Here is a 25,824-nt window from a genome sequence, read left to right as displayed (position 1 = left end):
TTTCTATTAAGGAATTGAGTTAAGACGGGGATGAAACATTCACATCTCTTTCGCATGAGCACGGTTCTTTTGGATTTACACTACAAACATTTCCACACATGCGCAAAGATTCCCACTGTCCTATGGCTAACGTTTGGTTGCAGGGAGACTGAATGAATGTCTCCTCCCTGCTTTGTGAATCACTGGAGGGGGGTTCTGATTGGCTGCAGCCATGGCATGGGAGCTTGAGTCTCTGCCCCGCTTTTCAAATTTTGAAAGCCCGCGGAAGCACTACATGGAGGTTTTCCCGTAGAAGCAAATGCAGTGAGCTACCAACTACCATTGCGTTGCACCTGGTACTCCACTGCTCTTCAGCATGCGCTCAGATCCAGAGGTGGAGCAGCTGCTGGCTGTTTTCCTGGCACTCGTGGCACACATTGCCAGTCTCATGGACATGGCCCTTGCTGCGCATGCTGGCTTCCAGTCACTAATGGCCCCGGCATCTGTTCACTCTGCAGTGAATAAGCAACGTTGCATGGCTTGCCCTCATGACAGCTCCTCAGCACTCTCACTACTCTATTTACGCACCTAGGACCAGGGGCTGGTGGGAGAATTGTGTCATGTCTTCTTGAGGTGATGAGGAATGGGTGAGGAATTTCAGAATGGGCAGAAGGACCTTCATTTCATTTTTCATTTCACCTTATATTTATACCCTGCCCTATCCCCGAAGGGGTCAGGGCAGCTAACAACATAATAAACAGATACATTATACCAATATAACAATCATAAGGATTGCCGAGAGCCTCAGACCCTTCCTGGAGTCCCAGCGAACCAACATGTGGGAAGCGTTGCTGGTGGAGATGCTAATTGGCATGGCCATCTGGTATCTGGCCAGCCCCAACAGTTTCCACGAGGTCCAGGAGCAATCAGGTGTTGGCATGACCACTATTGCGGATGCTGTGCATGAGTTCTGCCTGGCAGTGAAGGTTGCATTGTTCAGGAGGGTGGTCTGGTTCATGGATCATGCGGAGCAGGTATGTGGATTCTTTCATCAGCCGGGGCTGAACCCTATGTGCAGGAAAAAAGCATATTTCGAGCCACCTCTTGGTTCTTCTGTTGGACCCCACAAACTCGCTCCTCAGCCCATACCGGCCCATTCACAGAATCCCTGTAAGCCCACTTCCCCAGCACATTCTAATTGACTGCCTTGGCCAGGCTTGCTAACGTGCAACACTTTTTCAGCCCGCTTTTCAGTTTCGATGTTTGTGAAGTGCATTTTGACCATGTTAATAAAAACATGCTTCTTTACAAAATCCAAGGATTAACTTTTCTAAGGGAATCAGGCATGGTGGCATGGCTTGTTCGTGTGCGGAGAGGGGAAGCGAAGCCGGCCAGCCAAGTCCTGTTGCTGTTGCTGGTGAAGCCCTCCCACCATTTGGTGACTGTTCTTCATTTTACAACATTTGGGGTGGGTAGCTAATTAGCCTCCCCTAGTGGCATTCTGGGGATCGGTTCTTTCAGAACCAGGCAATTAGCACTTCATCTGCACTATTACAAAAGCTGCCTTCACCCAGTGAGATAGCTTCTTATCCATGTGGACAACAAGCTCTCTTGCTTAGTGCTGGGTGAAGGTGGCACTAGCTGGGTTCCGAAATTCCAATCCCTAGATGGCAGCCTGATCAATTACAGGGTCTGCATTCCTCATGCCTATCCTGTAGCCCACAGTGATCACATGGAGTAGGCATGACAACTGCACCCAGAGCCTCTGTAAGAGGGGTCAGTAATGCATGGCCAGAGGTTACATTTCTTTCCACTTGTGTGTTGCCGCTTTGCAGCATGAATTGTCCACAGTACATTGCGAGAATGAGCTGATCAATCAGGCACTTCCCGGGGTAACTACAATCCCCAGTGGTCCTGGCATCTGAGGGGTGAGCGCTTTTGTGTCACCAAAATGGGCTGTGTGAAACAAACTAAATAATTACAAAATTATTCAATTGCCTGTCCATTGCACTTGTACTGTGCTCAAACAAAATCTTGACCAGCATCCTACACTGGACACCTTAATTGTGGTTGTGGGAAGCCAGGGTGGCTGGGCTGAGGTCTGACTTTCACAAGAAAGGAGGGTGCCAGCTGGCTATGCTGGCCTTCCCAAGGTAGAAAAATTATGGCATCGACATTGGGGGGCAACTTCAGTCAATGCTGGTGCCCTCGGAACCAAGCATCTGCCATATTCACTGAGTGGCAGAGAAGAAATGTATAGCCAGTTCCAGTGCATTGGCCAAGAGCATTGTGTTCCCTGCATGAGAAAAACAACAGCGGACTTCGACGGGCTGAGGAGCTGGGTTGCACCTTCCTCGGCAATGTCCTCCAGGTGTTGGTTAGCGTGCAGTGGTTCATGCAAACAGTGGTTACAGCTCCCTCTGTGAAGGGAACTTTGTAACCTGTGCCCCAGGAACTCCCCCATTTGTGTGGCACTGCGAGTGGTCAGTACTGTTAATTATTCACAGTGTAAGGAACCTCAAAGGACTCGAAATATAGCAACTGAGTTCAGTTCTTTTATTTCATAAACTTCAACGATCACACTACACGGAATGCGGATTCTGACTTTCCCGGGCTCAAGGTGTCGCTTTTACGGACAATCCAGCCCCTCCCCAAACTCCCAAGCACAATTCCCACGGCAGAGCGAAAACAAGTTTCAAACACATAAGATAAGCGCAGCAAGGTTAAAGGCAGTAACCATCCCGGGCACATAGCCCAGAACGTGGAATTTGCCAAGGACAGGATGAAGGCGCAGAAACTAACCCCCATCCTTACACTCCACCTCCTCCACGAAAGCCCCCTCCCCACCCGGCTTATGAGGAAAAGCCTTATGAAAAGCAGAAATCAAAGGGGGGGGCGTCAATATTTTCTACATACACCCATTGATTATGGCCCGAGGGATATCCCACCCAGGAAACCAAATATTGCAAACGTTTGCGAATATAACGAGAGTCCAGGATAGCATCGATTTCGTAGTGTTTGTGGCCATCAACGATCACCGGCGGGGGAACCTCCGTTGGGTCGTGCCAGGCATCTGAATCTGGAGCCCGCTTGAGTAAGCTAGAATGAAATACAGGGTGAACGTTACTGAGCGAATTGGGCAACTCTAAACGAGCAGTCACACCATTGATCACCTGGGTGATCCGAAACGGACCTATGAATTTCTTGCCTAGCTTGGAATATTTGTGCACATCCCTAAGGTTTCTGGTGGACAAATAAACCCATGCCCCCACTTGCAGAGGAAAATCCATTCTACGTTTGTCCGCTTGGTTTTTCTGAGCTTCCTGTGCTTGTGAGAGCGAGGAGGAAACAGTTTTCCAGCCTTCAGCCAGAGACTGGATCCAGTCACCAAAGTCAGGGGGTTGGAGCGCACGATTGGGGAGTTGGGGTAACGGGGGAAACGAACGGCCCGACACCACCTCAAATGGTGTTTTGTTGGTGCTACTATGGACTGCGTTGTTATAGGTGTACTCAGCGAAGGGGAGAAGTTCAACCCAGTTATCTTGATGATAGTTGGTGTAACAACGTAGGTACTGCTCTAGCGTTCTATTGGTCCGTTCGGTCTGGCCGTCACTTTGCATGTGGTACGGAGCAGCGACAGCCGAGGCGGTTCCCAAAATCTCCAGGAATGCTTTCCAAAACTTAGATATGGAACTGGGGGGCCACAGGTCGGAGATCACTCTCTCCGCCAGACGCAGTGCAAACGGTAGACATGTTGGATGAACAATTTGGCTAATTTGGGCTTCAAGGGAATGGTGGGGTTGCATGGAAACAAAAATGCTCTTGTTTGGAAAAAAAAAAAGGTCCACCACCACCCATAAAACTGTATTCCCGTGGGCTCCTCTCAGTGGAGATCCGCGGATGAAGTCCACATGGATATCACTCTGCCAGGGTTTGGCAGCCGGGGAATGGGGTGTAATAATCCATGGGCTTTTACCAGGGATGGCCTTTAGCCTCCGCGAGACATTACGTTTTCAGGCACCCTTTTATGTACGCTTCAATTGTTCCTTGCTTGCACATGGTGCGCCACCAAAACTGCCGCCTAAGCAAGTGGGAGCCGCTTTTAAAAAATCCGAAATGTCCTAGGCTTGGCGAAGCCGCCATGGCCTCCGCCAGGAGAACTCTGCTTTCACGTAGGGGTTGGGTGGGACATACCAACAGTCACCCCCCGCTTCCAGACTCCCCCTTGCAATTGCAGGACGGGGTCGGATTCCTCCTTCGAACTTCCTGTCAGTCCATCGCCTCCTCCAAGTGGCATGTAGAAATGGTGATACAACGTCCGTATATTCGCTGGGGTGCCGGGATGCAGCTGTCTGGGATCGGGTGACCGCCAATCCCAATTGGGAGGGCGTATAGGATGGTATGGCGCAGGCATGGTGTATGTAGGGAAAGTATCCGCCCACTGTAGGTAGGCGGGACAAAGCATCAGCCAGCTTGTTGCTATTACCAGGGAAAAAATGGACTGATCGAAGTTGAACCTGGAGAAGAAATCAGCCCATCTCTCAACCGTTTGGCCAACATTTTGAGCGGGTAGACAAAGCCACCAGGTGGTTCTATGGTCCGACCTCAAACTTGGAAGGGCGGGCGGCACCTTCCAGCCAATGTCGCCATCAGTACTCAAGGGTCATTCTCCTTTGATGGCAAGCAGCCGCTTTCTTTATCACCAACAGTCCCCAAGTTAAGTTCAGGACCACAGCTTTTCGATAAATAAGCACACGTGGCACAAGTTTATTATTTTTATTTTTTCTGCAAGAGAGCTGCTCCCAAGGCTTTATCCGAAGCGTCGACATGTACGATGAAGGGCAAAGCGGGATCTGGGTGTTTCAAAATTGGCTCTGTAGTGAAGGCAGTTTTAAGAGCTTGAAACGATTTTTGACAATCTGGGGACCAGGAGAGGGAAGCCCCGGGTTTGGATGCCTGAGGTCCCTTCCCCTTGGTTCACAGCAAGTCTGTGAGCGGTAGGCCAATTTTGGCAAACTGGGGAATGAAATCTCGATAGAAATTGGCAAAAACCTAGAAAAGATTGAAGTTCCTTGCAGGTGGTGGGGACAGGCCAATTCACCACTGCTGCCACTTTTGCCAGATCCATTTCCAGGCCCTCTGGAGAGATCCGATAGCCAAGGTAATCCATGGAGGTCTGATGAAAGGCACATTTGGACAGTTTTGCAAACAGGGAATTGTCGAGCAGACATTGCAAAACTGTTCCGACCAGTCAGCCATGCTCTTCCACCGCTTGGGGAATATATAAGGACATCGCTTCCAAATACACCACCTTCACTCCCTTTGAACAACAGAAAATCTTGTAGGGACGCCATTAATGAGCGACATGAAAGCCCCTGGGGTTCCTCGGATAACCCGGCTAATACACAGTATCTATATTGGACCACAATTCTCAGACATTGAACGCTGTTAAGCGTTCCAAATCCTTCCAGCCGCATCTTCAGACTCGGTAATATGCTTCCTCTCAGATCCAGCTTTGTGAGATATGCCCCTTCCCCAACGCATCGAGTAGGTCCTTGATCAGGGGCAAGGGGTACTTATTCGAAGAGAGAGACAGCGTTTAAACCATCTATAATCAGTGCAAAGTCACAGGGTCCCATCCCTTCTTTACAAACAGAAACGGGCTGCGTGGTGCTCTTGGTGGCCCGGGCTAATAAACCAGCGAAGCCAGGTTCTTATCGAGAAAGGCACTAAGCTCCTCCTCCTCGGGTGGGGCTCTATCCGTATATTCTTAATTCCCACTTTGGGAAGTTGCACCCCTGGGACCAAGAGGGATTTTACAGTCTGTGTCCTCCTATGGGGGGGAGTTGATCGCGACTCTTTGTTCTTTCAAAGACTTTGGCTAAAATCCCCAGTACTGTTTGGGAACCTCCGCCAACTCCCGAAGCGCTGGGTGATGTCGGTGGGCCATTGGCTGGGGTTCATCGGGTTTTCTTTGGACTCACACGGTGGCTCCCCCTCATGCATGTGATCCCCACAAGGAGGATCGGGTGAACCGGACTATGCGTTGCTATTCCCCAGAAGATGGTGGGTTCATGGGAGAGAAGCTTTCAGGGCATCCCCAACACTCATGGGATGTTTGGTGACTGGAGCTGCGGCGGGATGAAGCTAATGCCTTTCCCAAAGTGTTCAGCGATCGTAGGGAGCACTGGTTGGGTTTTGAAACGGGTCAGCCCGCCCGGGTGCCTTAATGGGCTGCCATCCATTTGGGTGAAGGGGATGGGTTTGGCACAATGCTATATCGCTCAAGCCCTAACGGCTCTGCTACCTGAGGCCTGATAAGGCAGGGGGGGCAACCTGAGTCCACAAGTGCTCATGGTGGAATACGAGTGTGCTTGGACGCATTGGTCAAAGTGGTCATAATAGTTATGGGGGCTCCTCTTCACCTTCCACCGCGAGATCTGGCGCTGGGATCTCTTCCGCGGGGCCAGACGAAAGGCTCACCCCTTCATGTTCGGTGTCATCGACATCTCTGGGCTCGCTCCCTCACAGGGCGGCTTTGGTCAGCTCCCTTTGGGGTAACCCTCGAGGTCCTTGGTTTTCTATGCGGGGTTCGCGGCCAGCCGACTTCCGCGATGGTGAGCCGTGGAAGGGCACCTTTTGTTTTTTCGGGCAATTGGCCACCATGTGGCCCGAACCCCCGCAATATAAGCATAATCTGAGGCGGCGGCGACGATCGGAGGTAGACTCGGCTGCAGGAGGTCCTGCACCCGCCTTCTTCGGCGGGGTTGTGGCAGCCACTGCAGGCTTGGCAGGAGGCTTGCTGGTGGCGGTTTTCCCCATCTTGGAACGGGTAAGTCGGGCCGCAATAAGGTTGCCAGTTGTAATCCACTCAGCAATGGTTTGTGGTTCACGCACCATATCTACCCAGGTGCAGATTTCCGAGTCGATAGCATCGTGGAAGTATTCGCACTTCATGCGTTCGGGCCAATCTGGGAGTTTGCTCGCGGCTAAACGGAATTCTCGAGCAAATTCTGCAAAGGTTTTGTTACCCTGCTTGAGGGTTTTAATAGTCTTAATGGCCTTGTTCACCTCCTCCGGATCCTGAAAGCGTAGTCGAAAACCTTGGAGTAACGCCGCCACGTTTTGAAGTTCAGGGGCCCCTCCTAGTTCATGTAATTCCACAAACCATTCCGCAGCATCCCCATCCAACACTGATCCGATGTCTCGCACTTTCTCAGCTTCGGATCGATAGAGATCATCAAATTCAAGGTAGTGTGCGTCCATTTGTAGGATAAAATATGGCAACCTGGAAGCAGTTCCATCAAACCGCGCGGGGATGTGAGGGCGAGGATAGCCCCTACCGGCTATCGGCGCCACTCGTGGAGCTGGGGCAGGGACCTGTCCAGGAGGTGGTTGTGCCATAGGCGGCGGGATAGGCGGCGGAGGTTGCACTGGGAGTAGGGCTCTACATTGCTGCAAGGGAGCCTCCATTCGCGGAACGGTGCGAATAGGGGCAATGGGCGAGCGCGGGCAAGCTGCGCCGCCGGTGCTGGGTAGGGTCGCCCGAGGCTCTCCGACCTCCCTCTGGAGCAATGCTTCTCTTGACGCCAACTCTCTCTCCCAGCGGGTGAGAGCTTCCCGGTCACGCTGCAGTCTATCGCGTTCCCTGCGTTGCATTGCCGCCTCGACTTCTCCTTGATTTTCCAGTGCTTTTAGGCACTCGCGTTGACGCTGGAGCTCGAGTCTGGAGTGTTCCAAAACATGATCACGGGAAGTGAGGTCTTTGAGAAATTGGTCTCTAAGAACACCCCTTCTTCACGGGACAATCCCCTGTTTCCACGGCTCAGCGCCAAGCTGTTCATGTTCCAGCGTCTCGAAGGCTAGTCGCTTCACCTTCTCAAGGGCTTCTCGCTTCTTGCTCCCCCCGCTCCAGCTCTAGGGCTTATGCTTTTCCTTTTTGAGGGCTTCCCTGCTCCTGTTCCCAGTCACCGCTATTGGCCCCTCTCAAGTGGATTCGAAAGCTGTTCCCAAAGATCCGCCTCCGAAATGGGGCCGCGACATTCATGGTGCAGGCAGGACAGTCAGCCTCAAGTTCACGCAGGGTCCGAGAGAATCCTAAAAGGGTGCGGCACCCTCAATAGGCATGGCAGTCGCCCCCTCGAAGCCCTCCTCTTTTAAGTCCGGAGGGTCAGCTGGGCGCAGGCATCTTCCTCGCTAAAGGTAAGTCTGGACTCTGGAACCCTTTTAGGGTAAATCCAAACCTCCCTCCCTCGGGAGTCCCGGGTGGTGGGAGGGATGCGTAGCCCCTTCAGGCGCGCTCCGGTGCTCTGCCAGTGGTCTTCAGGAGGAGGGTCCTCGAGGTATTGGTCCAGAAATCTTTCCAGGGATTCCTGGGTATCCCCATGGATGGTTGATACCCCGATTTCCTCCCTCACCATTCGCATCACCGGTTTGTAATCCACATGTTGGCGGGTGGTGAAATGCCGCTCCTGGGGAGCACGGTCCATCGACACCCCGCCACCAGGATCGTAAAATTCCTGACGCACTTTCAGGCGTCCGGCCGAGACCGTGCGCCGAGCCATCAGGGGGACTTCTTCCACTTGCTCATGCAGTTGGAGGAAGGCTAAGCTCCGGCTGAGCCGGGGCCTGGAGAGGGTCACCAGGGAGATCGATTCCGCTGGTTCCTCCACAGAGACCGTCGTGTGGAAGGAAGAGAGGGAACCCTCTTTGGGGGCTACCACAGTCTCTTCGCATTCCAAAGGCAACGAGCTCTCAGCAGTCAATCCCTGCATGTTGGTAGACATCAGGGATCCACAAAATGGATGAAGGATGGTACTTGACCACGATCAAACCGAAGATAGAATTGAGAGAATCTGCATAATGTAAGGAACCTCAAAGGACTCGAAATATAGCAACTAAGTTCAGTTCTTTTATTTCATAAACTTCAACGATCACACTACACGGAATGCGGATTCTGACTTTCCCGGGCTCAAGGTGTCGCTTTTACGGACAATCCAGCCCCTCCCCAAACTCCCAAGGACAATTCCCACAGCAGAGTGAAAACAAGTTTCAAACACATAAGATAAGCGCAGCAAGGTTAAAGGCAGTAACCATCCCGGGCACGTAGCCCAAAAAGTGGAATTTGCCAAGGACAGGATGAAGGCGCAGAAACTAACCCCCATCCTTACACACAGACCATAATGCCTTGTGCTCTGCTAGCAAGCTGATTAGGTGGTGTTTCCCGTGCTGACTGCAAGGTCCACCAGTCATAGCGGCACAATTGCCCCACTGGTAAATATGTGCATGCAACTGCACATGAGGGCAGCACATCTCTCACCCTATGGGACATTTGAATGTGGGGGAGGACATGATTGCAAATGTGAGAAATTAGAAGAGGGGGAGAGGACAAACACTGGGTGGCAATAAAGGCAGAAGGTGAAACAAAACCATTGAATCTACATAAATGGGTACAGTCTGCTTTGACTTGTCAAAGGAAGATGCACAAGTGCAACACTCAAAAAGGACTGATGTGCTACAAAAATTGCACAGTGTGACTTCTTGTGTAGCCTATTTGGGGGGGCATCTTGTTTTCAGATGGCAGAATGCTTTTACGTTGCATTGACAGATTGGAAACGTTAACATATAAAGACATGGAAATGCTGCAGTAGTTTTCACTGTTGTAGGTCAGTGGAAGTACCCTGTCATGGGGATTTTACTGAAAAAGGATGCACTGCTAGTAAATTCAATATGATGGCCAACACTGGGCTTGAGCTGCATTTCCTACTGTCCAAGGTTTTGCTTCACAGAGCTTTTAGAGGTATTTTTATTTTCCAGAAAAGAAAAAAGAAATGAAACTTGATTGCGTGCATTGCCTCCTCTGCACCCTTGGGAACCCTTTTTATTTCTGAACTCACCCATGCCCTCAGCGCTGGCGGCACTCTCATTTGATAATTGCCAAGGTGACTGCATTTGCGTGTTGTAGGGATGAGCCGCTGACCCAGCAGCACCGTAGGTAGAGTGCTAGAATGCTGGCCCAACTACGGCCTTCTGGTCGCACCCGCTCCCCCCCATCCTCCATTCCCCGATGAGTCACAGGTCATGAACTACCTGGCTCACAACCACCGGGTGTCCCAGACAAAGGGACAATGGGCCCTTGCCCCCAGGTGCGGATTAGACCCAGACGCAGACACTTCCTCCTGCACGTAGCAGCCCGATGAGATCATGCCTCACATGATGATCTCCAGCTCTCCCGGTCTCCCGACCTCCCGCTCATCTCCTTACCCGCCTCCTTTACACGCCCACAATGAAACCCTAATAAAAGGTGCCAGAGACTAGCGCACAGCAGAGTAGCTAGATTCACGGCACATGGATCCCGCGCTCCCTGCTGCTGGCTCTCTCCACCAGATGATATCTCCGCGTCTCGTCTCATTCTTACGACGACCCTGCGGGCACGACTACATGTGTCCTGATCATCTTCATCCACTAGAACAGCTGTGAAAGGACATACGCAAGAGGGCGCAATGTTAGCCGCCTCAACGTGTGGTGAACAAACCCGCACTCCCTGGTAACCAGGGAACCTGTGTGACACTTTCGTGCTAAGGAGGCCATCGAGCAGCAGGAACCGTTTTTCCATACACAGGTACAGGGATAAGGAATCCCTACTTACACAGAAGCATTACCTCATCTATCTACATGCAGTCGAGGTCACCCATATCAACGGAAGCTCCTGCACTGTGGGAAAATTCATGATGTTCAGCATTTCGCAGAAGGAGAGTGTTTTGCTGTCCCCTTCTTTTGCACATAATGCATAGAAACCCTTCCCTTGTCCGCCACCCCCCCCCCCCCGGGCTCCCATGCACTGACTACTGCAGTGTATGCCCTGTGCCCATGACATTCCAAATTGGTTGTAACTGGAAGCTCCCCACTCCCAACTGAGGCTGCACTCTTTCCCAAGGCCATCATTGCAAATGGTGGGAAAGCTCGTAACAGTCACATGGAGGAACACTCGTATCTTGTCCTGCAGAATATACTACCAAATGGCACAGGACTTGGAGGAGAAGAGTGGATGTCAATGTTGTCGATTGTTTCCAACCATGCAATTCATCTAAAAGGGGTGCACAGAGTCCCCCATTGTCTACATCACACTCTGTGACTCTCTGGATGGGTGGTGGCCTGATGTTAACGTTGCCACCGACAATTCTGTCCAGCTCCTCATAGAAGGGGCAGGTCTTCCTCTGGTTGCCAGAAATCCTGTTATGCTGCACCACTCGCTTGAAATCCTGCTTCAGCGACTTGCTCGTTGTGTAGCACTTGATGGTGGTCCAGTTGTGGCCCTGAATCCTCTATTATGCAGCCACCTTCTCAAATACATTGATGTTCCTGTAGCTCTTTTTCAAGGCGTGCTGCACCTCTCCCCCAGATCGTGACCAGGTCCCATGTTTCCGCCTCCTTCCAGGCGACACCTCTACCTGGCCCCTTCACAGAGGTCCCTCTGGAGACAGCATTAGTTGTGTCTCAACTTGTGCCAGCGATCGCAGTCAAAATCCAAAACCAACCACAGTAGCAAACCACCAGTAGCACACATTCCCGACCGTTCCCTAACACAGCAGAATTCAAACTTGCCGATTCCCACTCAAGGGTCACAACAGGCTGCAGCCACCTCCACAAAAAAAGTGTTGCCTCTGAATGGTCAACCCAGAGTGAGCTGGGGAGTGTGTTGGGAAGAGCTGTGGAAGAGCTGTGGTCTGCTGTCAGAACCCCCAGTAAACGACAAACTCGTGTTGTAGAACAGCAGTTTATTGAAATGATGGGTCTGCAGTTGGCAAAGCCAAGAATGACGGACTCAGTATTCACACAGCAATTATAGGGCTAGGCTACCACCCCCATCCTGGGAAAGAGCGCCCCACATAGAATGCATGCAGATAACGATGGAGAGAACCAGTCCGTGACCTTGAAGACACCTGCGACTAGCAGACATTCCACAGCAGCTAGAAAAGACAGTTAGAAACAGTTTTAAACTCTCTTACCACCCTCCTTCTTCAGTGGAACAGTAAAAGCTGCACCAAGCACCCCTAAACATAGGCCTCCTGACATATTATAGCCTCCTCTAAGGCCTCCCTCCCGCTTCGTTTGGTAAAGCAGCTTGGATGGAACAGTTTGACAAGGCGAGGGGCTTTCTACATGCTCAGAAAATATCCATTGATTCTGCCCCAGGTAAACAACCTTTCCAGGAGACCAAATATTGCAAGCGATTACGAAAGATGCGAGAGTCAAGAATGTCAGACAGTTCATAATGCTTAGAGAGCCGCCAATCAGAATCGGTGGAGGCATTCTTTCATCTCCTGGATGCCAGACATCCAGGGAACTTGTTTCCTTCAGCAAGCTGCAAATGGAAAACAGGATGAATTTTAATTTCCAATGCTTTAGGCAAGTCCAGTTCAGCAGTTACCACTTGTTGATGACCCTGGATAATTTTAAAAGGGCCCACATATTTTACACCTCCAGCTTTAGAGGGTCGATGCAAACTGCTGGGGGGGTGGGGGGGGGGGGGGGTGGGGGGGGGGGGGGGTGGGGGGGGGGGGGGGTGGGGGGGGGGGGGGGTGGGGGGGGGGGGGGGTGGGGGGGGGGGGGGGTGGGGGGGGGGGGGGGTGGGGGGGGGGGGGGGTGGGGGGGGGGGGGGGTGGGGGGGGGGGGGGGTGGGGGGGGGGGGGGGTGGGGGGGGGGGGGGGTGGGGGGGGGGGGGGGTGGGGGGGGGGGGGGGTGGGGGGGGGGGGGGGTGGGGGGGGGGGGGGGTGGGGGGGGGGGGGGGTGGGGGGGGGGGGGGGTGGGGGGGGGGGGGGGTGGGGGGGGGGGGGGGTGGGGGGGGGGGGGGGTGGGGGGGGGGGGGGGTGGGGGGGGGGGGGGGTGGGGGGGGGGGGGGGTGGGGGGGGGGGGGGGTGGGGGGGGGGGGGGGTGGGGGGGGGGGGGGGTGGGGGGGGGGGGGGGTGGGGGGGGGGGGGGGTGGGGGGGGGGGGGGGTGGGGGGGGGGGGGGGTGGGGGGGGGGGGGGGTGGGGGGGGGGGGGGGTGGGGGGGGGGGGGGGTGGGGGGGGGGGGGGGTGGGGGGGGGGGGGGGTGGGGGGGGGGGGGGGTGGGGGGGGGGGGGGGTGGGGGGGGGGGGGGGTGGGGGGGGGGGGGGGTGGGGGGGGGGGGGGGTGGGGGGGGGGGGGGGTGGGGGGGGGGGGGGGTGGGGGGGGGGGGGGGTGGGGGGGGGGGGGGGTGGGGGGGGGGGGGGGTGGGGGGGGGGGGGGGTGGGGGGGGGGGGGGGTGGGGGGGGGGGGGGGTGGGGGGGGGGGGGGGTGGGGGGGGGGGGGGGTGGGGGGGGGGGGGGGTGGGGGGGGGGGGGGGTGGGGGGGGGGGGGGGTGGGGGGGGGGGGGGGTGGGGGGGGGGGGGGGTGGGGGGGGGGGGGGGTGGGGGGGGGGGGGGGTGGGGGGGGGGGGGGGTGGGGGGGGGGGGGGGTGGGGGGGGGGGGGGGTGGGGGGGGGGGGGGGTGGGGGGGGGGGGGGGTGGGGGGGGGGGGGGGTGGGGGGGGGGGGGGGTGGGGGGGGGGGGGGGTGGGGGGGGGGGGGGGTGGGGGGGGGGGGGGGTGGGGGGGGGGGGGGGTGGGGGGGGGGGGGGGTGGGGGGGGGGGGGGGTGGGGGGGGGGGGGGGTGGGGGGGGGGGGGGGTGGGGGGGGGGGGGGGTGGGGGGGGGGGGGGGTGGGGGGGGGGGGGGGTGGGGGGGGGGGGGGGTGGGGGGGGGGGGGGGTGGGGGGGGGGGGGGGTGGGGGGGGGGGGGGGTGGGGGGGGGGGGGGGTGGGGGGGGGGGGGGGTGGGGGGGGGGGGGGGTGGGGGGGGGGGGGGGTGGGGGGGGGGGGGGGTGGGGGGGGGGGGGGGTGGGGGGGGGGGGGGGTGGGGGGGGGGGGGGGTGGGGGGGGGGGGGGGTGGGGGGGGGGGGGGGTGGGGGGGGGGGGGGGTGGGGGGGGGGGGGGGTGGGGGGGGGGGGGGGTGGGGGGGGGGGGGGGTGGGGGGGGGGGGGGGTGGGGGGGGGGGGGGGTGGGGGGGGGGGGGGGTGGGGGGGGGGGGGGGTGGGGGGGGGGGGGGGTGGGGGGGGGGGGGGGTGGGGGGGGGGGGGGGTGGGGGGGGGGGGGGGTGGGGGGGGGGGGGGGTGGGGGGGGGGGGGGGTGGGGGGGGGGGGGGGTGGGGGGGGGGGGGGGTGGGGGGGGGGGGGGGTGGGGGGGGGGGGGGGTGGGGGGGGGGGGGGGTGGGGGGGGGGGGGGGTGGGGGGGGGGGGGGGTGGGGGGGGGGGGGGGTGGGGGGGGGGGGGGGTGGGGGGGGGGGGGGGTGGGGGGGGGGGGGGGTGGGGGGGGGGGGGGGTGGGGGGGGGGGGGGGTGGGGGGGGGGGGGGGTGGGGGGGGGGGGGGGTGGGGGGGGGGGGGGGTGGGGGGGGGGGGGGGTGGGGGGGGGGGGGGGTGGGGGGGGGGGGGGGTGGGGGGGGGGGGGGGTGGGGGGGGGGGGGGGTGGGGGGGGGGGGGGGTGGGGGGGGGGGGGGGTGGGGGGGGGGGGGGGTGGGGGGGGGGGGGGGTGGGGGGGGGGGGGGGTGGGGGGGGGGGGGGGTGGGGGGGGGGGGGGGTGGGGGGGGGGGGGGGTGGGGGGGGGGGGGGGTGGGGGGGGGGGGGGGTGGGGGGGGGGGGGGGTGGGGGGGGGGGGGGGTGGGGGGGGGGGGGGGTGGGGGGGGGGGGGGGTGGGGGGGGGGGGGGGTGGGGGGGGGGGGGGGTGGGGGGGGGGGGGGGTGGGGGGGGGGGGGGGTGGGGGGGGGGGGGGGTGGGGGGGGGGGGGGGTGGGGGGGGGGGGGGGTGGGGGGGGGGGGGGGTGGGGGGGGGGGGGGGTGGGGGGGGGGGGGGGTGGGGGGGGGGGGGGGTGGGGGGGGGGGGGGGTGGGGGGGGGGGGGGGTGGGGGGGGGGGGGGGTGGGGGGGGGGGGGGGTGGGGGGGGGGGGGGGTGGGGGGGGGGGGGGGTGGGGGGGGGGGGGGGTGGGGGGGGGGGGGGGTGGGGGGGGGGGGGGGTGGGGGGGGGGGGGGGTGGGGGGGGGGGGGGGTGGGGGGGGGGGGGGGTGGGGGGGGGGGGGGGTGGGGGGGGGGGGGGGTGGGGGGGGGGGGGGGTGGGGGGGGGGGGGGGTGGGGGGGGGGGGGGGTGGGGGGGGGGGGGGGTGGGGGGGGGGGGGGGTGGGGGGGGGGGGGGGTGGGGGGGGGGGGGGGTGGGGGGGGGGGGGGGTGGGGGGGGGGGGGGGTGGGGGGGGGGGGGGGTGGGGGGGGGGGGGGGTGGGGGGGGGGGGGGGTGGGGGGGGGGGGGGGTGGGGGGGGGGGGGGGTGGGGGGGGGGGGGGGTGGGGGGGGGGGGGGGTGGGGGGGGGGGGGGGTGGGGGGGGGGGGGGGTGGGGGGGGGGGGGGGTGGGGGGGGGGGGGGGTGGGGGGGGGGGGGGGTGGGGGGGGGGGGGGGTGGGGGGGGGGGGGGGTGGGGGGGGGGGGGGGTGGGGGGGGGGGGGGGTGGGGGGGGGGGGGGGTGGGGGGGGGGGGGGGTGGGGGGGGGGGGGGGTGGGGGGGGGGGGGGGTGGGGGGGGGGGGGGGTGGGGGGGGGGGGGGGTGGGGGGGGGGGGGGGTGGGGGGGGGGGGGGGTGGGGGGGGGGGGGGGTGGGGGGGGGGGGGGGTGGGGGGGGGGGGGGGTGGGGGGGGGGGGGGGTGGGGGGGGGGGGGGGTGGGGGGGGGGGGGGGTGGGGGGGGGGGGGGGTGGGGGGGGGGGGGGGTGGGGGGGGGGGGGGGTGGGGGGGGGGGGGGGTGGGGGGGGGGGGGGGTGGGGGGGGGGGGGGGTGGGGGGGGGGGGGGGTGGGGGGGGGGGGGGGTGGGGGGGGGGGGGGGTGGGGGGGGGGGGGGGTGGGGGGGGGGGGGGGTGGGGGGGGGGGGGGGTGGGGGGGGGGGGGGGTGGGGGGGGGGGGGGGTGGGGGGGGGGGGGGGTGGGGGGGGGGGGGGGTGGGGGGGGGGGGGGGTGGGGGGGGGGGGGGGTGGGGGGGGGGGGGGGTGGGGGGGGGGGGGGGTGGGGGGGGGGGGGGGTGGGGGGGGGGGGGGGTGGGGGGGGGGGGGGGTGGGGGGGGGGGGGGGTGGGGGGGGGGGGGGGTGGGGGGGGGGGGGGGTGGGGGGGGGGGGGGGTGGGGGGGGGGGGGGGTGGGGGGGGGGGGGGGTGGGGGGGGGGGGGGGTGGGGGGGGGGGGGGGTGGGGGGGGGGGGGGGTGGGGGGGGGGGGGGGTGGGGGGGGGGGGGGGTGGGGGGGGGGGGGGGTGGGGGGGGGGGGGGGTGGGGGGGGGGGGGGGTGGGGGGGGGGGGGGGTGGGGGGGGGGGGGGGTGGGGGGGGGGGGGGGTGGGGGGGGGGGGGGGTGGGGGGGGGGGGGGGTGGGGGGGGGGGGGGGTGGGGGGGGGGGGGGGTGGGGGGGGGGGGGGGTGGGGGGGGGGGGGGGTGGGGGGGGGGGGGGGTGGGGGGGGGGGGGGGTGGGGGGGGGGGGGGGTGGGGGGGGGGGGGGGTGGGGGGGGGGGGGGGTGGGGGGGGGGGGGGGTGGGGGGGGGGGGGGGTGGGGGGGGGGGGGGGTGGGGGGGGGGGGGGGTGGGGGGGGGGGGGGGTGGGGGGGGGGGGGGGTGGGGGGGGGGGGGGGTGGGGGGGGGGGGGGGTGGGGGGGGGGGGGGGTGGGGGGGGGGGGGGGTGGGGGGGGGGGGGGGTGGGGGGGGGGGGGGGTGGGGGGGGGGGGGGGTGGGGGGGGGGGGGGGTGGGGGGGGGGGGGGGTGGGGGGGGGGGGGGGTGGGGGGGGGGGGGGGTGGGGGGGGGGGGGGGTGGGGGGGGGGGGGGGTGGGGGGGGGGGGGGGTGGGGGGGGGGGGGGGTGGGGGGGGGGGGGGGTGGGGGGGGGGGGGGGTGGGGGGGGGGGGGGGTGGGGGGGGGGGGGGGTGGGGGGGGGGGGGGGTGGGGGGGGGGGGGGGTGGGGGGGGGGGGGGGTGGGGGGGGGGGGGGGTGGGGGGGGGGGGGGGTGGGGGGGGGGGGGGGTGGGGGGGGGGGGGGGTGGGGGGGGGGGGGGGTGGGGGGGGGGGGGGGTGGGGGGGGGGGGGGGTGGGGGGGGGGGGGGGTGGGGGGGGGGGGGGGTGGGGGGGGGGGGGGGTGGGGGGGGGGGGGGGTGGGGGGGGGGGGGGGTGGGGGGGGGGGGGGGTGGGGGGGGGGGGGGGTGGGGGGGGGGGGGGGTGGGGGGGGGGGGGGGTGGGGGGGGGGGGGGGTGGGGGGGGGGGGGGGTGGGGGGGGGGGGGGGTGGGGGGGGGGGGGGGTGGGGGGGGGGGGGGGTGGGGGGGGGGGGGGGTGGGGGGGGGGGGGGGTGGGGGGGGGGGGGGGTGGGGGGGGGGGGGGGTGGGGGGGGGGGGGGGTGGGGGGGGGGGGGGGTGGGGGGGGGGGGGGGTGGGGGGGGGGGGGGGTGGGGGGGGGGGGGGGTGGGGGGGGGGGGGGGTGGGGGGGGGGGGGGGTGGGGGGGGGGGGGGGTGGGGGGGGGGGGGGGTGGGGGGGGGGGGGGGTGGGGGGGGGGGGGGGTGGGGGGGGGGGGGGGTGGGGGGGGGGGGGGGTGGGGGGGGGGGGGGGTGGGGGGGGGGGGGGGTGGGGGGGGGGGGGGGTGGGGGGGGGGGGGGGTGGGGGGGGGGGGGGGTGGGGGGGGGGGGGGGTGGGGGGGGGGGGGGGTGGGGGGGGGGGGGGGTGGGGGGGGGGGGGGGTGGGGGGGGGGGGGGGTGGGGGGGGGGGGGGGTGGGGGGGGGGGGGGGTGGGGGGGGGGGGGGGTGGGGGGGGGGGGGGGTGGGGGGGGGGGGGGGTGGGGGGGGGGGGGGGTGGGGGGGGGGGGGGGTGGGGGGGGGGGGGGGTGGGGGGGGGGGGGGGTGGGGGGGGGGGGGGGTGGGGGGGGGGGGGGGTGGGGGGGGGGGGGGGTGGGGGGGGGGGGGGGTGGGGGGGGGGGGGGGTGGGGGGGGGGGGGGGTGGGGGGGGGGGGGGGTGGGGGGGGGGGGGGGTGGGGGGGGGGGGGGGTGGGGGGGGGGGGGGGTGGGGGGGGGGGGGGGTGGGGGGGGGGGGGGGTGGGGGGGGGGGGGGGTGGGGGGGGGGGGGGGTGGGGGGGGGGGGGGGTGGGGGGGGGGGGGGGTGGGGGGGGGGGGGGGTGGGGGGGGGGGGGGGTGGGGGGGGGGGGGGGTGGGGGGGGGGGGGGGTGGGGGGGGGGGGGGGTGGGGGGGGGGGGGGGTGGGGGGGGGGGGGGGTGGGGGGGGGGGGGGGTGGGGGGGGGGGGGGGTGGGGGGGGGGGGGGGTGGGGGGGGGGGGGGGTGGGGGGGGGGGGGGGTGGGGGGGGGGGGGGGTGGGGGGGGGGGGGGGTGGGGGGGGGGGGGGGTGGGGGGGGGGGGGGGTGGGGGGGGGGGGGGGTGGGGGGGGGGGGGGGTGGGGGGGGGGGGGGGTGGGGGGGGGGGGGGGTGGGGGGGGGGGGGGGTGGGGGGGGGGGGGGGTGGGGGGGGGGGGGGGTGGGGGGGGGGGGGGGTGGGGGGGGGGGGGGGTGGGGGGGGGGGGGGGTGGGGGGGGGGGGGGGTGGGGGGGGGGGGGGGTGGGGGGGGGGGGGGGTGGGGGGGGGGGGGGGTGGGGGGGGGGGGGGGTGGGGGGGGGGGGGGGTGGGGGGGGGGGGGGGTGGGGGGGGGGGGGGGTGGGGGGGGGGGGGGGTGGGGGGGGGGGGGGGTGGGGGGGGGGGGGGGTGGGGGGGGGGGGGGGTGGGGGGGGGGGGGGGTGGGGGGGGGGGGGGGTGGGGGGGGGGGGGGGTGGGGGGGGGGGGGGGTGGGGGGGGGGGGGGGTGGGGGGGGGGGGGGGTGGGGGGGGGGGGGGGTGGGGGGGGGGGGGGGTGGGGGGGGGGGGGGGTGGGGGGGGGGGGGGGTGGGGGGGGGGGGGGGTGGGGGGGGGGGGGGGTGGGGGGGGGGGGGGGTGGGGGGGGGGGGGGGTGGGGGGGGGGGGGGGTGGGGGGGGGGGGGGGTGGGGGGGGGGGGGGGTGGGGGGGGGGGGGGGTGGGGGGGGGGGGGGGTGGGGGGGGGGGGGGGTGGGGGGGGGGGGGGGTGGGGGGGGGGGGGGGTGGGGGGGGGGGGGGGTGGGGGGGGGGGGGGGTGGGGGGGGGGGGGGGTGGGGGGGGGGGGGGGTGGGGGGGGGGGGGGGTGGGGGGGGGGGGGGGTGGGGGGGGGGGGGGGTGGGGGGGGGGGGGGGTGGGGGGGGGGGGGGGTGGGGGGGGGGGGGGGTGGGGGGGGGGGGGGGTGGGGGGGGGGGGGGGTGGGGGGGGGGGGGGGTGGGGGGGGGGGGGGGTGGGGGGGGGGGGGGGTGGGGGGGGGGGGGGGTGGGGGGGGGGGGGGGTGGGGGGGGGGGGGGGTGGGGGGGGGGGGGGGTGGGGGGGGGGGGGGGTGGGGGGGGGGGGGGGTGGGGGGGGGGGGGGGTGGGGGGGGGGGGGGGTGGGGGGGGGGGGGGGTGGGGGGGGGGGGGGGTGGGGGGGGGGGGGGGTGGGGGGGGGGGGGGGTGGGGGGGGGGGGGGGTGGGGGGGGGGGGGGGTGGGGGGGGGGGGGGGTGGGGGGGGGGGGGGGTGGGGGGGGGGGGGGGTGGGGGGGGGGGGGGGTGGGGGGGGGGGGGGGTGGGGGGGGGGGGGGGTGGGGGGGGGGGGGGGTGGGGGGGGGGGGGGGTGGGGGGGGGGGGGGGTGGGGGGGGGGGGGGGTGGGGGGGGGGGGGGGTGGGGGGGGGGGGGGGTGGGGGGGGGGGGGGGTGGGGGGGGGGGGGGGTGGGGGGGGGGGGGGGTGGGGGGGGGGGGGGGTGGGGGGGGGGGGGGGTGGGGGGGGGGGGGGGTGGGGGGGGGGGGGGGTGGGGGGGGGGGGGGGTGGGGGGGGGGGGGGGTGGGGGGGGGGGGGGGTGGGGGGGGGGGGGGGTGGGGGGGGGGGGGGGTGGGGGGGGGGGGGGGTGGGGGGGGGGGGGGGTGGGGGGGGGGGGGGGTGGGGGGGGGGGGGGGTGGGGGGGGGGGGGGGTGGGGGGGGGGGGGGGTGGGGGGGGGGGGGGGTGGGGGGGGGGGGGGGTGGGGGGGGGGGGGGGTGGGGGGGGGGGGGGGTGGGGGGGGGGGGGGGTGGGGGGGGGGGGGGGTGGGGGGGGGGGGGGGTGGGGGGGGGGGGGGGTGGGGGGGGGGGGGGGTGGGGGGGGGGGGGGGTGGGGGGGGGGGGGGGTGGGGGGGGGGGGGGGTGGGGGGGGGGGGGGGTGGGGGGGGGGGGGGGTGGGGGGGGGGGGGGGTGGGGGGGGGGGGGGGTGGGGGGGGGGGGGGGTGGGGGGGGGGGGGGGTGGGGGGGGGGGGGGGTGGGGGGGGGGGGGGGTGGGGGGGGGGGGGGGTGGGGGGGGGGGGGGGTGGGGGGGGGGGGGGGTGGGGGGGGGGGGGGGTGGGGGGGGGGGGGGGTGGGGGGGGGGGGGGGTGGGGGGGGGGGGGGGTGGGGGGGGGGGGGGGTGGGGGGGGGGGGGGGTGGGGGGGGGGGGGGGTGGGGGGGGGGGGGGGTGGGGGGGGGGGGGGGTGGGGGGGGGGGGGGGTGGGGGGGGGGGGGGGTGGGGGGGGGGGGGGGTGGGGGGGGGGGGGGGTGGGGGGGGGGGGGGGTGGGGGGGGGGGGGGGTGGGGGGGGGGGGGGGTGGGGGGGGGGGGGGGTGGGGGGGGGGGGGGGTGGGGGGGGGGGGGGGTGGGGGGGGGGGGGGGTGGGGGGGGGGGGGGGTGGGGGGGGGGGGGGGTGGGGGGGGGGGGGGGTGGGGGGGGGGGGGGGTGGGGGGGGGGGGGGGTGGGGGGGGGGGGGGGTGGGGGGGGGGGGGGGTGGGGGGGGGGGGGGGTGGGGGGGGGGGGGGGTGGGGGGGGGGGGGGGTGGGGGGGGGGGGGGGTGGGGGGGGGGGGGGGTGGGGGGGGGGGGGGGTGGGGGGGGGGGGGGGTGGGGGGGGGGGGGGGTGGGGGGGGGGGGGGGTGGGGGGGGGGGGGGGTGGGGGGGGGGGGGGGTGGGGGGGGGGGGGGGTGGGGGGGGGGGGGGGTGGGGGGGGGGGGGGGTGGGGGGGGGGGGGGGTGGGGGGGGGGGGGGGTGGGGGGGGGGGGGGGTGGGGGGGGGGGGGGGTGGGGGGGGGGGGGGGTGGGGGGGGGGGGGGGTGGGGGGGGGGGGGGGTGGGGGGGGGGGGGGGTGGGGGGGGGGGGGGGTGGGGGGGGGGGGGGGTGGGGGGGGGGGGGGGTGGGGGGGGGGGGGGGTGGGGGGGGGGGGGGGTGGGGGGGGGGGGGGGTGGGGGGGGGGGGGGGTGGGGGGGGGGGGGGGTGGGGGGGGGGGGGGGTGGGGGGGGGGGGGGGTGGGGGGGGGGGGGGGTGGGGGGGGGGGGGGGTGGGGGGGGGGGGGGGTGGGGGGGGGGGGGGGTGGGGGGGGGGGGGGGTGGGGGGGGGGGGGGGTGGGGGGGGGGGGGGGTGGGGGGGGGGGGGGGTGGGGGGGGGGGGGGGTGGGGGGGGGGGGGGGTGGGGGGGGGGGGGGGTGGGGGGGGGGGGGGGTGGGGGGGGGGGGGGGTGGGGGGGGGGGGGGGTGGGGGGGGGGGGGGGTGGGGGGGGGGGGGGGTGGGGGGGGGGGGGGGTGGGGGGGGGGGGGGGTGGGGGGGGGGGGGGGTGGGGGGGGGGGGGGGTGGGGGGGGGGGGGGGTGGGGGGGGGGGGGGGTGGGGGGGGGGGGGGGTGGGGGGGGGGGGGGGTGGGGGGGGGGGGGGGTGGGGGGGGGGGGGGGTGGGGGGGGGGGGGGGTGGGGGGGGGGGGGGGTGGGGGGGGGGGGGGGTGGGGGGGGGGGGGGGTGGGGGGGGGGGGGGGTGGGGGGGGGGGGGGGTGGGGGGGGGGGGGGGTGGGGGGGGGGGGGGGTGGGGGGGGGGGGGGGTGGGGGGGGGGGGGGGTGGGGGGGGGGGGGGGTGGGGGGGGGGGGGGGTGGGGGGGGGGGGGGGTGGGGGGGGGGGGGGGTGGGGGGGGGGGGGGGTGGGGGGGGGGGGGGGTGGGGGGGGGGGGGGGTGGGGGGGGGGGGGGGTGGGGGGGGGGGGGGGTGGGGGGGGGGGGGGGTGGGGGGGGGGGGGGGTGGGGGGGGGGGGGGGTGGGGGGGGGGGGGGGTGGGGGGGGGGGGGGGTGGGGGGGGGGGGGGGTGGGGGGGGGGGGGGGTGGGGGGGGGGGGGGGTGGGGGGGGGGGGGGGTGGGGGGGGGGGGGGGTGGGGGGGGGGGGGGGTGGGGGGGGGGGGGGGTGGGGGGGGGGGGGGGTGGGGGGGGGGGGGGGTGGGGGGGGGGGGGGGTGGGGGGGGGGGGGGGTGGGGGGGGGGGGGGGTGGGGGGGCGGCGGGGAGGGGCGGCCCGGGGGGGGGGGCGAGGGGGGGGGGGGGTGGGGTGGGGGGGGGGGGGGGGGGGGGGGGGGGTGGGGGGGGGGGGGGGTGGGGGGGATAGATAGATAGATACATAGTACTTGTGAATGGGCTGAGTTAGGATCCACAGTATCTATCTATCTATCTATCTATCTATCTATCTATCTATCTATCTATCTATCTATCTATCTATCTATCTATCTATCTATCTGTCTGTCTGTCTGTCTGTCTGTCTGTCTGTCTGTCTGTCTGTCTGTCTGTCTGTCTGTCTGTCTGTCTGTCTGTCTGTCTGTCTGTCTGTCTGTCTGTCTGTCTGTCTGTCTGTCTGTCTGTCTGTCTGTCTAAATCTAACAGTGTGTTTGTCCCTGATGGTCTCCCTCAGAAGCTGCTGGATGGATCGCCCCCAAATTTTCACAGGACGTCCTTCCCTGTTGCGGGCAGGTAATCGGACCTTCAAATCGCCGAAAGTCCATACCTGAGCCAGGTAAAATGTCTTTTTCCTGGCGCACCAGGTCATGAAGCTGTTTGTGTTTAACTGTCACCCTTAGAATGTTCGTGCAGCATGTCTGTGGCCTGAGGGCTTGGTATGCCCTTAGAATGTTCGCACAGATGGCCAGAGATGAGCAGTGAAAACAGTAAATAGGAAATACTGATAGGTAATACGAGTGGAAGTGAAACACATACATGCTTTACCAAGTGAGACATCAGGTGGGGTTCCCCCCCACACATGCAGGTAACTTTCACTCTCTGTGCTTCACCCACTGCTACCACACAACACACATACTCTCATAAACATCCAGCTCATCCTCACACACCTCACTCTGCCCTCCCTCACATCCAACCACCACTTACCCACTTCCTCACCCATATTCACCACAGCTCTCTTTTACTAAAAGCGAGCTGGAGTTTGCCTTTTTCTTCTAAGACAATCCGTGGGGTAGGGGCGAACCAACACTACTGGCTCCACTTCTTTTGCACGTGGCTCTTTAAGAACCCAGGGAGCTGGCCTCGACCTGAGCGCCTCACCACCCTGCCTCTGCTGCCTGACTGGGATAGCCTGCTTGCCCCAGTTCTGCCTTACCCAAGCCAGGACTATGCGTGTCAACCAGCCTCATGGACAGCGGGATTTACACTCTGGACAGTTCCATTGTGGAATGGGAAGGGTTATCTTATACTAAAAAAACAAGACAGCACCATATAACGATGTGCATTGAAAAGGAAAAGAGGGATTCCATTTGACCACCCCAAAAAGCTATGCTGGGGATTATTGGACTTGCATGGACATCTGTGTGGGTTGCGGACTGTGATGAGAAGGACAATTGCCACAGCAACACGTGGCCAGGCTCGCTAGTTAAATACAAAATTAAAGAGGATTAAATCATTTATATATGCACTATTTGGCCAACCTCAGATAACCACACACAGCTGCTGTTTGCCCGCTGTCTACATATTTCTGCCAATGGGGCAAACAGAAGCTCTGGGAGGTACTTTAGGGCTAGGAAGACAACACAAGTAGAAAAGATTAACATTCCTATTCCCCTATATTATGGGCTTTCCTAATTAATATCACCAAGAAAAATGCACAGGAGATACTGCTATGGCTCATATGGATCTCAAATGTATCCCTGCTATATCAAAAGATATTAAATATTAGTTGAGGAAATTACCTTAAAAACCCGAGCAAGTCCAAAATCTGCTACTTTGTAAACATTATGTTCACCAACAAGGACATTTCTGGCTGCCAAATCACGATGGATGTAATTCTGAGATTCCAGATAAGCCATTCCTGAGGCAACCTGAGCTGCCATGTCCACCTGCTGAGGCAAGTGGATACTGGAACCTCCATCCTCTGTGCAAAAGCAAAAAGAATAACCTGTCATTTTAAGGAGGAAAAAACTTCTAAATTTTAGATAGCTGGTTGGTAAGGACCAGATGAACAAGTTAAGAATGAAAGAATTAAAGACACTAAAGACTAATAGCAATAAAAATGGTTTAACTGGAAAACAATAGCTAATATGAAAATTGAAAAACAAAGAGTAATAGCTTTGCTGCATAATGAAGAGCATTCCAACAATTCATATCAAAGTTTAAAAGAAGAAGAGTTGAATTTATATTTTCCCCTTTCTCTCCTGTAAGGAGACTCAAAGAGGCTAACAAACTCCTTTCCCTTCCCCACTCACAACAAACATCCTGTGAGATGGGTGGGGCTGAGAGAGCTCCAAAGAACTGTGACTAGCCCAAGGTCACCCAGCTGGCATGTGTTGGAGTGCACAAGCTAATCTATTTCACCAGATAAGCTTCCACAGCTCAAGTGGCAGAGCGGGGAATCAAACCCGATTCTCCAGATTAGGGTGCACCTGCTCTTAACCACAACACTATGCTGAGAGAGAGAGAGATGCTGAATTATAGTTTTGTATTCACAATATCTGTAGATCAAACAATTTTTTAAAATCTGGTTTAAAAATATTTATTTAATACATTATACTTCTATATACTTTGCATATGGCATAGATACATTTTCCAAGAGGCAGTTTTGGTGGAAAGAATCATCAGGTTGCAGCTGATTTATGGTAACCCCTGAAGGTTTTCAAGGCAAGAGACAACAGAGGCAGTTTGCCATTGTCTTCCTCTACACAGTAACTTTGACTTCCTTGGTGGTATCTCAATCAAGTACTAACCAGGGCAGACATTCAGTTTTTGACATTTGATAAAATCAGGTTCTTTTAAGAAAAGACACTTATGAAATAGAGGTATTTGGGAGTAAATCTCACTTAAATTAGTCAGATTTACTTAGGCATACACATATAGATAGCATTGGGACATACTTTTGCCAGAAAGCAGTTGTATCATATAATTTTATTCAACTAAGTATGGAGATTTCCACAGAAAAGGCCTGTTTGCCAGAGCCAATGATGCCTCTGCACTATTTCATTACTATACTAACCTGAATCATTATCTTTCCCACAGACTACACTTTCATACACTGACATTTATAACTAACTTTAAAAACTTTTAAAAAAGAAAACAGTTCCAACCTGCTTCTAAGAATGTGAACTGGGTTGGGGGTTTTTTGGGGGGAGGGGTTGCTATAACTACTCTGTTCAATTTACAAGGCTATCTCTCTCTGATTTTATAAAGACAATGTATAGTGTACATCTCTAGCTAAGCAGAGAACTGAATCAATTTATACCTGAAGTAACAGGTCTAGAGGCTCAAACTTACATGTAAATCCCACCCTCTTACTTGGAAGGCCTAGTTAGTATCATATATGTATGGCTATGGTTAATCAGTACCGAGGACACATTCTAAAACAGTGATTTTTTCCAAATCTTTTTTAAACAGATCACAGAAAGAAGCCTTCTGCTGTTACCATCATCAGCAAGGGATGACTGTGACTATAATTTCA

General features: G+C 66.5%; 1 protein-coding gene across 1 annotated transcript in view; it reads right to left on the bottom strand.

The window, feature by feature from the left end:
* Nucleotides 1-25,824, bottom strand: part of FRK (fyn related Src family tyrosine kinase) — a 74,017-nt gene that overhangs the window by 7,924 nt on the left and 40,269 nt on the right. Inside the window, exon 6 of the mRNA XM_048492472.1 lies at nt 24,086-24,267. Coding sequence (XP_048348429.1) covers nt 24,086-24,267 — 182 coding nt within the window. The remainder of the gene's footprint in view (nt 1-24,085; nt 24,268-25,824) is intronic.

The sequence above is a fragment of the Sphaerodactylus townsendi genome, linkage group LG01 (assembly GCF_021028975.2).
Source record: "Sphaerodactylus townsendi isolate TG3544 linkage group LG01, MPM_Stown_v2.3, whole genome shotgun sequence".
NCBI lineage: Eukaryota > Metazoa > Chordata > Lepidosauria > Squamata > Sphaerodactylidae > Sphaerodactylus > Sphaerodactylus townsendi.
The sequence above is the reverse complement of the archived record's forward strand: the minus strand, read 5'-3'. Positions and strand labels throughout refer to the sequence as shown.